We start from the raw sequence: 15,198 nt of genomic DNA on the forward strand, positions 1-15,198 counted from the left end.
GGGATGTGGTTGTCTCTGGCTCAGCCAGCGATTATTGCTCATCACTAGCTGCCCTTCAGGAGTGGTGGTGAATTTAACAAGTTTTGAGAAGATTTGTAGCTCTGGTTGGTGGTGAGCTGTCATCTTGAGCACGGTTCTGCTTCATCTTGAGCACGGTGCTGCTGGTCATGGAATTCCAGGATTTTGATTTAGTGACAGTGAAGGAATAGCAATATATTTCCAAGTTAGGATGGTGAATGGCTTGAAGGGGAACTTTCAGCTGGGGGTATTCCCATGTATCTGCTGCCCTTGTCCTTGCTCCTATGGGTTTGGAAGGTGTTGTTGAAGGACATCTTAATAAAGACATCTTTGACTGTACTGCAATGGTGAAGGGAATGAATATTGATGCTGGTGGACTGATTGCTGATTGTGCCAGGGGTCAGTGTCCTAGTGCCTTGCCCTAGTTAGGTTTGAGTATTGTTGATATTGTACCTGTCTGGACAAGTAGAGATCATTTCATCGTTCTCTTTTTAAATTTATTACCCTTCATCCTAAAGCCAGGACCTCTGGATTGCCTCACATGAGGAAATACCCTCTGAAATCTGGAGAGTGTCTGATTGGGAAAAACATTCATAGTGACATCACAAGGTAGTAGTAATTCATTGGTTCATGAACCCAATGATTTGTGATTAAATGCTGTTAGGCACTTTGTGTATACTGTATTATTAATATTAAAAAAGGGAAATCTTTAAGCTTTTAACTGTGCATAACTGTTCAAAATTGTGAGCACTTTATTAGTATTGATAAAGGTTACTGTTGGTTCTATTCTTTATGGGAAGTGTAGCATTTTTTCATTTTAAACTGGTTAAAATTATTAATTTGTTAACACACAAAAATAATGATGGCAGTTTAGATGATAAAGTTAATAATCACACAACACCAGGTCTTATAGTCCAACAGGTTTATTTGGAAACACTAGCTTCCAGAGTGCTAGATGATTTGCTGTGATTGCCGGAAGTGGGAGATTCTGGATGCTAATGTCATTCTGGGCTGACGCCTTCCAGAGTCAATGGGCTGGAGGCCAAGACATAAACGCTGCAGCACCATAAGGCCAGCAGATGTTGGAGCAGACGTAGGCCATTTGGCCCATTGAGTCAACTCTGCCATTCAATTATATCATGGCTGATCTGATAACCCCCAACTCCATCTTCCTTTCTTTTCCCCATAACCCTTAATTCTGTCACTGGGTTAAAAATTTGACTACCTTAACCTTGAACATTCTTAATGACTTGGTCCCTACAATACTCTGTGGTCAAGAATTCCACAAATTCACTAGCCTCTGAGAGAAGAAGTTCCTCCTCACCTCTGTCTTTAATGGTTAACCCCTTACTTTAAGAGTATGCCCTCCGGCCCCAGATTTTCCTAATCTCTCTCACGGGAAACTACTTCTCTGTAGTCACCCTATGAAGGCCCCTAAAATTCTTATATGTGTTTATGTCATTGGCAAGGGGGGATGTTACCAGGCCATTTTGTTCCAGGAAGTGGTCACACCTCTTAGGATATTGTCATTGATTTGGCCTGCGGTATCGGACCTGTGTATATGACTGTTACTGAAACAGAGTCAGGGACTCAAAAGGCCAGGAAGGCAGGAGTCTCAACTTCTGCAGGTATCCAAAAGGTGAGAGGTTTCTCAGCTTGTTTGGATGAGGGTTAGGGCCTGCATAATGGATGAACGAACTCATCATGGCACCATAGTGAAGGAAGCTAGTTAAGTCATTTGGCCAGCATAGTGGCTCAGTAGTCAACACTATTACTACACAGCACCAGGGACCTGGGTCTCATTCCAGCCTCGGGTGACTCTGTGTGAAGTTTGCAAATTCTTCTGTGTCTGCATTTCCTCCAGGTGCTCTGGTTTATTCCTACAATCCAAAGATGTGCAGGTTAGGTGAAACCAAAAGAATTTAATCTCTCGCAGTGGTATGATGGTCCTTACCTGTTTCATTTAACACATTAGCACAATGCCTTCGTTCAGTCTTCGTGAAGCAATGAGTTTTTTGCAACTGCTCAGTCCCTCTTCTTCCTCTGATCATTGAGTGCTAACTCTTGCCCCACTCTCTATTTTTTCAGGTCTGTCACAAGTCAGAAACCTGACAGTAGCAGAAAAAGTGGAGGAGGACATCCATCAGCACTCGCCAGATACCAGTTCAGAAATTGGCAGTCTGTGTATCTCAGAGGCTCAGATAGAGGTGGCTAGTCTTGTAAATGCATGAAGCCCAAGTATCCAGGAGTAAGGCAGAGAGGTATGTTGGTTCAGTAACCAGCTTGTTGGAGAATGAGATCATATCCTGACCACACAGAGAACTCAATTCAAGCACATAGTTAACAAAGGATGATAGTTGGCTATATTTGACTAACTACTGGTTCTGTATGCATTGCATTGCCCATCAATAATTTGTTGCATAGTCCCACTTCCAAGTTTATTTTTTACCTAAAAGCCGGATTAATGGTGGGGATTGTTCTTTTTGTCTTTGCTTTGAGTGAGATATTACATCAGGCACTGCCTGCCCTTTCAGATGGACAGGCAAAAGATACCAATGTGAAGAAGAGCAGTGATTATCACTGGTGTCCTAGTTAATGCATATCTTTTAGCCAACATCACCAGAAACAACTGATCTGGTTGTGGTCACTTTTGTGTGTGCCATGTACATTTTCTACATCACAATAGTCATTACACTTCTCAAATGTACTTGAATGATTGTAAAGTGCTTTGAGATACCTGGAGGTCGGAAAGGTGCTCTGTTGATGCAATACATTTCATTCTGTACATGCTCTGGGCAGCTGGAGACTTATCAGTTACAGCAAAGTAGAATTGAGTGAAATTTCAACCAGAACCTCACAGTTCTCAACTTACCTTTGTTTTTTCTCACTTAGGGAAGACTAGACATGGAGTTTGCACCTTTCTCAATGAGCACCTTATACTGAAACAAACAAAGGACGATTCAGCGTGTATGTGAAACATGAATGTAACAGAGCTACACTCACACGTGCGATGGCTGCAGAACCTCACTCCTGCTGATGATACAATGCATAAGATGAAAAGAACATCTGCTTTATGTGAACAAGTCAGTGTAGCTATTGAGATATTTCTAACCCTAGGCATTATGAGTCTACTGGAAAATATTTTGGTCATTGCTGCAATTATTAAGAATAAGAACCTCCATTCTCCAATGTATTTGTTTATCTGCAGTCTGGCTGTTGCTGACATGCTGGTAAGTGTGTCGAATGCATGGGAGACCATTGTGATCGCCTTAGTTAACAACAGGCATTTGATTGTTGAAGACAACTTGGCCAAACAGGTGGACAATGCCTTTGATTCGCTGATCTGCATTTCTGTTGTGGCATCCATGTGTAGCCTCGTGGCCATAGCTGTCGATAGGTACGTCACCATATTCTACGCTTTGCGTTACCATCACATCATGACAGTAAAACGAGCTGCTTTTATTATTGCAGGTATCTGGTTGTTCTGTACTGGCTGTGGTATCATCTTCATCATCTACTCTGAGAGCCCACCCGTCGTCATATGTCTGGTCACCATGTTCTTCATTATGTTGGTCCTCATGGCCTCCCTATACAGCCACATGTTTCTCTTGGCTCGCTCGCATGCAAAGCGAATTGCTGCTTTGACTGGCTACAACTCAATCCACCAGAGAGCAAGTATGAAGGGGGCTATCACCTTAACAATCCTGCTTGGTATTTTTATCATTTGCTGGGCTCCATTCTTCCTGCACCTCATCCTCATGATCTCTTGTCCCAGAAATCTGTACTGTGTGTGTTTCATGTCACACTTCAATTTGTATTTGATCCTCATCATGTGCAACTCAATCATTGACCCTCTAATCTATGCCTTCCGTAGCCAGGAAATGCGGAAGACATTCATGGAGATAATTTGTTGCTACAATTTGAGGGCGGCTTGTGTTGGACTTTCTGACAAATAAGCCTACAGCAAGTGAAGACAGCTCCCTTTCAAACCTCCCCACTTTGTGAAACGTGAACAATTAAAATCTGGTCACCAGTTATTCATTTCAGCGTAACATCAAACAAAATTCTTTCACATGTCAATGGCAGCTCCCAGATTTCTTTCTCCTTATTTAAGGAATGGTTTTCCCTGATGTTGGAGCAACCTATGAATAAAAGGAAGAAGAAGTATAATCTCCTTAAAATGGAGAAAAGGAAAATGAATAAAGTTGTTCTGAATTAGGAAGGGGTTTTAATAGACTTCGTGAAGAGAAAAAGGCAGAACAGTTAAAGATGTCACAACACAGCAGTGAACCCTTCTGTTAATTAAACCAAACACCCAGAAAAGCTCACCTCACCTTGTAATCTGTTAAAGTACAAGTTACAGAGAACGCCCAAATCCCACTATTTAAAGAAAATAGCATTAATTTATTCTTAACTTTAACAGTGAATATTAAATAACAACTATTCACAACTCTAAGCCCCTCTTTCTCTTAACTGCTTATTATCTGCCTCCAACTCTATAACAATATGCTGTTCCAATAAATACTTATTCAAATTGCATTAACTTAATTTCAAAACCATACAGTGGCTGTTATCGTCAGTGTTTGTCATCTTCTGGCTGAATATCTCTCTAGGTCATCTTCTTTCTTTTACTGCTAGTATCCTGGGGCATAATTTAAATTGATTGATTAAATTTGAATTGTTGTCAAAACAGCAATCAACTCAGGTATCTATTTCACAGCCAAATGTTACATATTTTCAATTTTCCAGACTGCTAGTTAGTCATATGACACGTGCTTGGAAGCTCTCAGTGCAAAACAGCATTTCTTCTCTCTCTTAAAAGCACAGTACACATCTTCAACTTCATAACAAGGCACAGAGGAAACAAATTTAAGAGTTAATAAAAGGATCAGAGAGAGATGCAAAGAAATATTTTTGATGCAATGATTTGTAAAAATCAGGAATGCAATATCTAAAAGGTTGAGCTAACATGTAGTAACTTTCAAATTCCATTGGATAAATACTTTGTAGCCAGGGCTATGGGAAACCACAGAGCAGTGGGCTTAATTTGAGAGCTCTTTCCAAGGGCTAGCATGGGCACATGAAGCTGAATGACTGATTTTACCATACAGGCTGCAGGAACAGAATTATTACAGGCTTCAATTTAGGCTGAAGAAATTTCAGTTGGATCAATTGTGATAAAATGGTGGGTTATTCAAGTCAAAAAGAGGAGGCAATATTAATTAAATCACATGATCAAAAAAGGTTGAGAAGGTAGGTCACTCAGTTCCGTAAGCCTGCTCTGCCAATCAATAAGATCTCAACGGAGTTATCTGTGATCCAAGTACCACATTCCCATTTATCCCCTTTAACCTTTAATTCCCTTGTCCAACAAGGTTCAAGCTCCCTTCGCTTTCAAGATGTTTTGTGACTCCATCTTCATTGCCTTCTGAGAAGGACAGTTCCAAAATTGCATGGCCGTCTGAAAGGGAAAAAAGAAGCTCATCTCTGTCCTTAAAGAGCTGTTCCTAATTTTCAGACAGTGTCCCCTCGTTTTGGACTTACCCACAAAAGTAAACTTCCTTTCCACAGCCACCTTTCACAACCTTATGAACTTCAATCAAATCACCCCTCACTCCCTAAACTCCAGTGTAAAGAAGCCCAGTCTGTCCAATATTTCCTTACAAGACAATCTCTTCAGTCCAGGTATCAATGTTGTAAAGTTTCTTTGCAATGCCTCCAATGCTTTTATATTCTTCCTTAAAGAAGGGGACCAAAATTATGCACTGTATTCAAGATATGGTCACACCGATGCCCTGTGTAACTGAAACATGACATCTTTACTTTTATGTTCAATTCCCCTTATGAAAAAGATTTATGTCCCCTTTGCCTTCTGATTAGATGCTGTACCTGTGTATTCATTTTTTCTGACATGAACTAGAACACCTAGATCCTGTCACACCTCAGACTTCTACAGTTGTTTTCCACTGAAGTAATACCTACTTTTTATTCTTCCTGCCAAAACAACTTGCATGTTCCCCCATGATACTCCACCTGCCCACTCCCTCAATACCATATTATTCTGCATCCTTGTTGTGTCACCTTCACAACACGCTTTTCCATCTATCTTCCTGTAGTCTGCAAACTTAGCCGTTATGCTCTCAATTCCTCTTCTAAATCATTAATATAAATTTCAAAATGTTGAAAGCCCAGCACAGATCCCTGTGAACAAAGACTGATTTATCAGTACTTTCTGTTTTCTGCCAGCCAGCCAATCTTCTGTCCATGCTGGTATGTTGCCCACTACTCTATGAAATCCTACTGTGCGCAAGAACCTTCTATGTAGAACCTTGTCCAATGCCTTCTGAAAACCCAAATACAGCACATCAACAGGTTTCTGTTAATCCATAGTGCACATTACTCCTTAAAAGAATTCTAATATATCAGCTAAATAAGATTTTCTTTTCCCAAAATGATGTTGTCTCTTCCTAATTACCTTGAGTTTTCCAAGTCCCAAGCAACAACCTTATTAAGAATTGATTTTTACAGCTTCCTCATGACAGACATCAAGCTAACTGGCCTATAGATTCATGTTTTCAACTTCCTACTTTTTTGAATAGAGACATTATATTAATTACTATCAAATTTAATGGTACCTTTTTGAGGGTGGCATGGTGGCAAGCACTGCTGCCTCGCAGCGGCAGGGTCGCAGGTTCAATTCCAGCCTTGGGCGACTCTCTGTGTGGAGTTTGCACATTCTCCCTGTGTCTGTGTGGGTTTCCTCCGGGTGCTCTGATTTCCTCCCACAGTCCAAAGATGAGCAGGTCAGGTGAATAGGTCATGTTAAATTACCCATAGTATCAGGTGCATTAGTCAGAGGGTCTGGGTGGGTTGCTCTTCAAAGGGTTGGTGTGGACTTGTTGGGCAAAGGGTCTGTTTCCATGCTGTAGGGAATCTAATCTAAAAAAAACTAGCAATTTTTTTAGATCATTCATGGGATCTGGTATCACTGGCAAGGCCAGCATTTATTGCCCATTCCAATTTTAAGAGTTCATCCACATTGTCGGTGGATTCAGTATCACATGGAGACTAGATCAGGTAGGAGTGGCCAATCTACTTCCCTAGAGGACCTTAGTGAACCAGGTGGGCTTTTACAACTATCATTAATGCTTACATGCTCATCACCATTTTATTGTTGAATTCCAATTTCATCATCTGAAGTAAAGGGTTCGAATTGATATCCCCAGAACATTAGCCTGGGATTCTGGGCTGCTAGCCTAGTGAGCTTACCACAACACCACTGCTTTCCCATAACAAATTTTGGAAAATTAATACTATGCATCTTATGAGTTGCTTCTTTTAAGACCCGAGGATTAAGATCACCAGAAACAGAAGACTGTATTGGCTGATAATGGCTATCTAATATATTGTAGTGATACTGATTGAAGGAAAGGTATTTGTTAGTATACCATATCAATATATAAACAAGGAAAAGAGTAGGTCATTTGGTCCTTCAATCTGTTCCACCATTCAATAAGATCATGTCTGATCTGATTTTAACCACAACTCTGCATTCCTGCATTTCCACAATAATCTTTCAAGCCCTTGATAATCAAGAATTTATCTACTTCTGCCTTAAAAATAGTTTAAGATTTTGTATGCACTGCCGATTCAGGAAGGGAATTCCAAAGACTCACAATCCACTCTGAGAACTATTATTTTCCTCACCTTTATCTTAAATAGATGACCCTTATTTTTTTAAATTATGATCCTTCATTCTAGGTTTTCCCACAAGAGGAAACATCCTTTCCACATCCGAGCTGAAAAATGTGCAGCAGGTCAGGCAGCATCCAAGGAGCAGGAGTTTCGGGCATAAGCCCTTCTTCAGGAATAAGGAAGGTGTGCCAAGCAGGCTAAGATAAAAGGTAGGGAGGAGGGACTTGTGGGAGGGGCGTTGGGAATGCGATAGATGGAAGGAGGTTAAGGTGAGGGTGATAGGCCGGAGTGGGGTGGAGGCAGAGAGGTTGGGAAGAAGATTGCAGGTGAGGAAGACGGTGCTGAGTCTGCGGGTTGGGACTGAGATAAGGTGGGGGGAGGGGAAATGAGGAAACTGGAGAAATCTGAGTTCATCCCTTGTGGTTGGAGAGTTCCTAGGCGGAAGATGAGGCGCTCTCCCTCCAGGCGTTGTGTTGCCATAGTCTGGCGATGGAGGAGGCCAAGGACCTGCATGTCCTTGGCGGTGTGGGAGGGGCAGTTAAAGTGTTCAGCCACAGGGCGGTTGGATTGGTTGGTGCGGGTGTCCCAGAGGTGTTCTCTGAAATGTTCTGCAAGTAGGCGGCCTGTCTCCCCAATGTAGAGGAGGCCACATCGGGGCCTTGGAGGGAAGTGAGGGGGGAGCTGTGGGCGCAAGTTTTGCATTCCTTGCGGTTGCAGGGGAAGGTGCCGGGAGTGGAGGTTGGGTTGGTGGTGGGTGTGGACCTGGCGAGGGAGTCACGGAGGGAGTGGTCTTTCTGGAATGCTGATGGGAAATCCCAATTCCTTTGCCTCCGCCGCATCTGCTCTCAGGAGAACCAATTCCAATACCGAACAACCCAGATGGCCTTCTTCAAAGACTGCAAGGTCCCTCAGATATGGTTGACAATGCTCTCCACCGCATCTCCTCCACTTCCCGCTCCTCCGCCCTTGAACCCCACCCCTCCAATTGCCACCAGGACAGAACCCCACTGGTCCTCACCTACCACCCCACCAACCTCCAGATACATCGTATCATCCTTCGTCATTTCCGCCACCTCCAAACAGACTCTACCACCAAGGATATATTTCCCTCCCCTCCCCTATCAGCGTTCCAGAGAGACCACTCCCTCCGTGACTCCTTCGTCAGGTCCATACCCCCCACCAACCCAACCTCCACTCCTGGCACCTTCCCCTGCAACCGCAAAAAATGCAAAACTTGCGCTCACACCTCCCCCCTCACTTCCCTCCTAGGCCCCAAGGGATCCTTCCATATCCATCACAAATTCACCTGCACCTCCACGGACATCATTTACTGCATCCGCTGCACCTGATGTGGCCTCCTCTACATTGGGGAGACAGGCCGCCTACTTGCGGAACATTTCAGAGAACACCTCTGGGACACCCGGACCAATCAACCCAACCACCCCATGGCTGAACACTTTAACGCCCCCTCCCACTCCGCCAAGGACATGCAGGTCCTTGGCCTCCTCCAGCGCCAGACCATGGCAACACGACGCCTGGAGGAAGAGCACCTCAACTTCCGCCTCGGAACCCTCCAACCACAAGGGATGAATGCAGATTTGTCCAGCTTCCTCATTTCCCCTCCCCCCACCTTATCTCAGTCCCAACCCTCAGACTCAGCACCGCCTTCTTGACCTGCAATCTTCTTTCCGACCTCTCCGCCCCCATCCCCACTCCGGCCTATCACCCTCACCTTAACCTCCTTCCACCTATCGCATTCCCATCGCCCCTCACCCAAGTCCCTCCTCCCTACCTTTTATCTTAGCCTGCTTGGCACACCCTCCTCATTCCCGAAGAAGGGCTTATGCCCGAAACGTTAATTCTCCTGTTCCTTGGATGTTGCCTGACCTGCTGCACCTTTCCAGCAACACATTTTTCAGTTCTGCATCTGCAGTCCTCACGTTATCCTTTCCACATCCACCTGGTCAATCCTCTCATGACCTTACATGTTTCAACTAAGTCACCTCTGACTCTTCTAAACTCCAGAGGATACAGGAGAGGATACAGGAGAGGATACAGGCCTGTCTAGCCTCTCCTAATGAAGAAATCTGCCTATTCCAAATATTATTCTAGTAAACCTTCTCTGAACTGTTTCCAATGTATTCACATCCTTCCAGAAGCACAGTGACCAATATTGTACACAGTATTCAAAATTCAATCTCACCAATACCTTGTGTAACTAAAGTAAAATCTCCCTAACCCTGCTACTAATCAGTTCTCCTCACAATAAAACATAACAAAGCTGTTCCTGTTTACTTGCAGTATTTGCATATTAACCTACAATTAATGCACTGGAACTTTCAAATCTGCATCTCAGAACTCTAAAACATCTCACCATTCAGATAATGTTTTTTATTCTTTCTGCCAAAACTGGACAATTTCACACTTTCACACATCACGTTCCATTTGTTCACTCACATAACCCAACCAAATCCCTTTGTAGGATCCTTACATCCTTTCCACAACTCACTTCCCTACCTATCTTTCTGTCACCAGCAAATTTAGCTTCAGTCCCTTCAAGTAAAAAATGAGGTCTGCAGATGCTGGAGATCACAGCTGAAAATGTGTTGCTGGTTAAAGTACAGCAGGTTAGGCAGCATCCAAGGAATAGGAAATTCGACGTTTCGGGCATAAGCCTGATGAAGGGCTTATGCCCGAAACATCGAATTTCCTATTCCTTGGATGCTGCCTAACCTGCTGTGCTTTAACCAGCAACACATTTTCAGCTTCAGTCCCTTCAAGCCAAACCATTTATAAAAATTGCTAAGAGTTAAGGTTCAAGTACTGACCCCTGTGGCACACAAACGGTGACATCCGGCCAACCTGAAAAAGATGCACTCTCTGCTTCCTGTCAGCCTGCCAATCCTCTATCCATGCCAATGTGTTACCCCGACGACCATGTGTTTTTATTTTCATTAGTAGCCTTATCAAATCCTTTCTGGAAATCTAAGTATAATACCACCATTGGATCCCCTTTATCAATCGCACTTTGACAAAGAACTCCAATAAATTAGTTAACCAGGTATCACTCTTCTTTGAAATCAAAGCATTAGAATATTTATATGCAATCTTGATTTAACATCTCATCTGAAAACCAGCACCTATAGTAATGCAGCACTCTCTCAGTACTACTGCGTTGGAGTGCCAGCCTTACATTTGTGCTTGAATGCTGGTGTGTGACCTAACCCTCACATAATGTGGCTGAATCAGTGGAAATTTGAGATGAGTAAAGCATTTTTACCTAATTGCTTCAAGCTACAGTTATCAGTAGCCACGAAACAGAATATTGTGGATACTTGAAATCTAAACTTAAACCTGGAAGTGCTTCAGATACTCAGCATTTGTGGAGAAAGAGAGAGTTAATGTTTCAGCTTGTGACCTAGTATCAGGACCACCAGCATTTTCTGTTTCGATTTCAGACACTTAAATATCTTTTACAAATAAAATCAATTTTTCTGAGGGCATAACTAGGCCATTCAGCCCCTCAAATCTGCCCAACCATTCAAGGAGATCAAAGTTGATCTGGTTGTGACCTTAAGTCCCATTTTCCTGCTTGATTCCACAACTTCAAGTCCCTTGTAGATCAAACCTTTCAAGTTGATGATCTGTCATCAGAAACCTTTTCAGCATTTCAGATGAAAAGTCATTAGTAAGTATTTCCATTTTTTTTCTCCTGCTTTTTATTGAAGTTTTCAATCCCCTGCTTTGTGGATACATTGCTTGGTGTAGCACTGGACATTAATGCCAAGGAGGTGTCAGGATTTAGCCCCAGTGCTTAATAATGTAACTGGCTGCAAAAAGCTTATCACTAGGAGAGCTACAATTGTTCTGTTCAACTCTGGGCTAGGGTTAGAGTTGCACGGTTCCAGAGAGCTTCAGACAAACAGTTGGAAGTCTGTATGAATGGCAATGGGGTGAGGACAGCTGTAGAACCTGGCTCAATAGATTATCCATATTTAAAGAAACAAATGACATTCATTATATTGGAAACCAGAGGCAGGTATAATGCTGTAGGTTGGTCACTTTAAAAGCCGAAGGGGAAAATGATAGAAAAAAAAACATCAGGAGGAGAGAAAAAAATAATCAACATATTCAGTTTAATGATATCTCTTGTATGTACAGGGAAAGAAGTTGTAAAAGTACTTGATAAGTGAAAGCTTTAGGAAATCAGACTCCACTTTCACTTTGTTAAAATAGGTGTTTACAATTTCCTAAAGAAAGATGTTCATTTATGTATTTATATATAATATGTATTTCAAATAGTCTTAAAGATTTAGAATATAAATATGGTTGCAACAAAATTGAGATTGTTGAGACTAAAACAAAAATTATCAACTCATCTTGTCATTTATGTTTGAAACAAGATAAACATTCTTCATGTCCTTGATAAGGAGTAGTGCCCTGAGCTGGGTACAATATGCTAGCTGCGGCCAAGTCAGTATTTTCTGAACTTTCACCATAGCTTCCTTGCTTTTGAACTTCATGTATTTATTTCTAAAAGTGATGAGTTCATGTCCTTAATGACCACTTTCTCAACTCACCTACCACTTTCAATGCAGCTGTATCCCCAGGTCTGTCTGCTCCTCTCTCCCCTTTCATTGATAATAGCTCTCATTGTTCTTTCTGTCAAAATGGCCCATTTCATACTACTCTATGTTATATTTCATCCTCTATGCGTTGTCCATTCGACCAACTTCTCAACATCCTCCTGAAGTGCTGACAGTTTAGAATTCATTCCAAGTTTTGTGTCAATCACATATTTTGAAATTGTGCCCTGTGCACCCAAATTTAAGTCACTGAAATAGACCAAGAAAAGCAGTGGTTCTAGCACTGGTGAGGGTGGGGGAGGGGTGGAGCTAAATTCCTCCAGTTTGACCAAGAACTGTTTAAAGTCAAGATTAGAGTGGTGCTGGAAAAGCACAGCAGAGTAGACATCCGAAGAGCATGAAAATCACCATTTCGGGCAAAAGCCCTGTCTCAGGCATAAGGCTGGGAACCTCGGGGGGTAGAGAGATAAATGGGAGGGGGGGGTGGAGCTGGGGGGGAAGGTAGCTGAGAGTGCAATAGGTGGATGGAGGTGGGAGTAAAGGTGATAGGTTGTAGGGGAAGGTGGTGCAGATAAATGGGAAGGAAGATGGATAGATAGGACAGGTCATGAGGACGGTGCTGAGCTGGAAGATTGGAACTGGGGTAAGATGGGGGGAGGGGAAATGAAGAAACTAGTGACATCCACTTTGATGCCCTGGGGTTGGAGGGTTCTGAGGCAGAAATGAGGCGTTCTTCCTCCAAACATCGGGTGGTAAGGGAGCGCCGGTGGAGGAGCCCAGGACCTGCTTGTCCTCAGCAGATTGGGAGAAGCAGTTGAAGTGTTGGGCCACGTGGCGGTGGGATTGATTGGTGCAGGTGTCCTGGAGATGTTCTCTGAAGCGGTCTATGAGTAGGTGTCCTGTCTCCCCAATGTAGAGGAGACCTCATCAGGAGCAATGGGTACAGTAAATGACATGTGTGGAAGTGCAGGTGAAACTTGGATGGATGTGGAAGGCTCTTTTGGGGCCTTGGACAGAGGTGAGGAGGAGGTGTGGGTGCAGCTTTTGCAATTCCTGCGGTGGCAGGGGAAGGTGCCGGGAGAGGAGGATGGGTTGTTAGGGGGTGTGGACCTGACAAGGTAGTCGCGGAGGAAATGGCCTTTATGGAAAGTGGATAGGGGTGGGGAGGGAAATATATCCCTGGTGATGGAAATAGTAGAGGATGATGTGACGTAAATGGAGGTTAGTGGGGTGGAAGGTGAGGAGCAGGGAGGTTCTGTCCTTGTTGCAGTTGGAGGGGTGGAGTTCGAGGGCAGAGGTGCAGGATGTGGATGAGATGCGCTGGAAGGCATCATCAACCATGTGGGAAGAGAAATTGCAATCTTTAAAGAAAGAGGCTGTGTGGTGTGTTCTGTGGTGGAACTGGTCCTCCTGGGAACAGATGCAGTGGAGGCGGAGGAATTGGGAATATGGGATAACGTTTTTGCAGGAGGCAGGGTGGGAGGAGGTGTAATCCAGGTAGCTGTGGACGTCAGTGGGTTTGTAGAAAACGTCAGTGTTGAGTTGGTCACCGTTGATGGAAATGGAGATTTTGTATCCACATTGCTAACGTCCCTTTAATTTCACGGCTTTAACTTTGCTGACAATCCTGTTATGTGGCACTTTACCCCGAGATCATCTTTAGATGCTTTACTTTTACTTCTTTGTTTTGTGACTCTCAAAGAGAAATCTGATGAGATTCAAATTATGCCTATATAGCAGTGATGAAGGCAATGTCTTAAATATGATTAATTGCATGGAATTAAATTATACTGTATGTTGCACTGAATCTTTCAGTGATGGAAGATCCTCAAACGTACACAGAGTAAATAATTAACAAAATCTCGATGTTTTGCACAAAATGAATCACACTTGAAGTACAATGGAGATTCTTATTTAGGTGCATCTTCTAATCTAATTTATAATGATTGAACCCATAATGATTGCAATGGAAATTACAGCACAGAAGCCAATGGGTCTATTGCCCTCTGCAAGACTTCAGCTGCTTACTCCAGTCAGGTTTTTGAGCTTTTTCTCTGTTGCTCTTCAAACAATTTGTTCAACTTCTTTTCAAAATGTTGTTATAGTCTGTGTGTCAACAGTAGCTTGTGGTGACAGGGTGCCACACTGAGCATCTCCAGGATTTTCTGTCATTATTTCCTGAGCTTGGTCCCATTCACAACTGCTGGGATAATGAAATAATCATTGTTCAAGTACAGCTCAAACTGGTCAGCATTCAGAGCTGGGTTAATAAATAACACATGGGCTACCCAAGACGTTGGTGTGCACATGAAGGGTTCACACTACCTGTGTACCGTGTTGTCCTGGCTGGTGTGGCATTAGCGTACATTGAAAAATACAACTTTTCTGCTGCAAATGAAATACATTCTAAAATTCAGCCAAAAGCCAGAATAGGGACTGATGGAATCTGTCAATATGATGCAACCATATCTTCAAGGTCTGTGAAATGTTGCCGTGATCACTGTGCTTATACTAATACAATGAAGTAGTTGCGTGATTAGGAGAGATTGAGACAAGATAAATGCACCGTGTTGACTCTGTGTTGTTATACTGCTGTCACATTTATGTATCTTTGATGGAATGTGATTTTGTGATCATATACATGGAATATAAGTAGAATTAGTTTAAGAATTGAAAGTGAATCACTGTACATGAATATTCATGAGGGATCCAGGAGTGTGATGCATCAGAATTCTCACTCTGAATTGTAAACTGAATAAAGATCCATGTAAACACGTTAGAACCATCTACTGTAATGTTTCTCTAATTATCTGATTTTTCAGTAATTTCAACAGATCCCTTTGCTGGGGGAATGTATTGGCTCTGGCATGACATATAATTCAGCAATTAAAATCGCCCG

General features: G+C 42.8%; 1 protein-coding gene across 1 annotated transcript; it reads left to right on the plus strand.

Moving 5' to 3' along the window:
- The first annotated feature begins 2,996 nt into the window (after nucleotides 1-2,996).
- On the plus strand, nucleotides 2,997-3,974 carry mc5ra (melanocortin 5a receptor). Its single transcript, XM_060824514.1, has one exon. It carries the CDS (start codon nucleotides 2,997-2,999, stop codon nucleotides 3,972-3,974), a length of 978 nt encoding a protein of 325 aa, XP_060680497.1.
- Nucleotides 3,975-15,198: the final 11,224 nt, after the last annotated feature.

This window comes from Hemiscyllium ocellatum, chromosome 4, assembly GCF_020745735.1.
Source record: "Hemiscyllium ocellatum isolate sHemOce1 chromosome 4, sHemOce1.pat.X.cur, whole genome shotgun sequence".
Lineage (NCBI taxonomy): Eukaryota > Metazoa > Chordata > Chondrichthyes > Orectolobiformes > Hemiscylliidae > Hemiscyllium > Hemiscyllium ocellatum.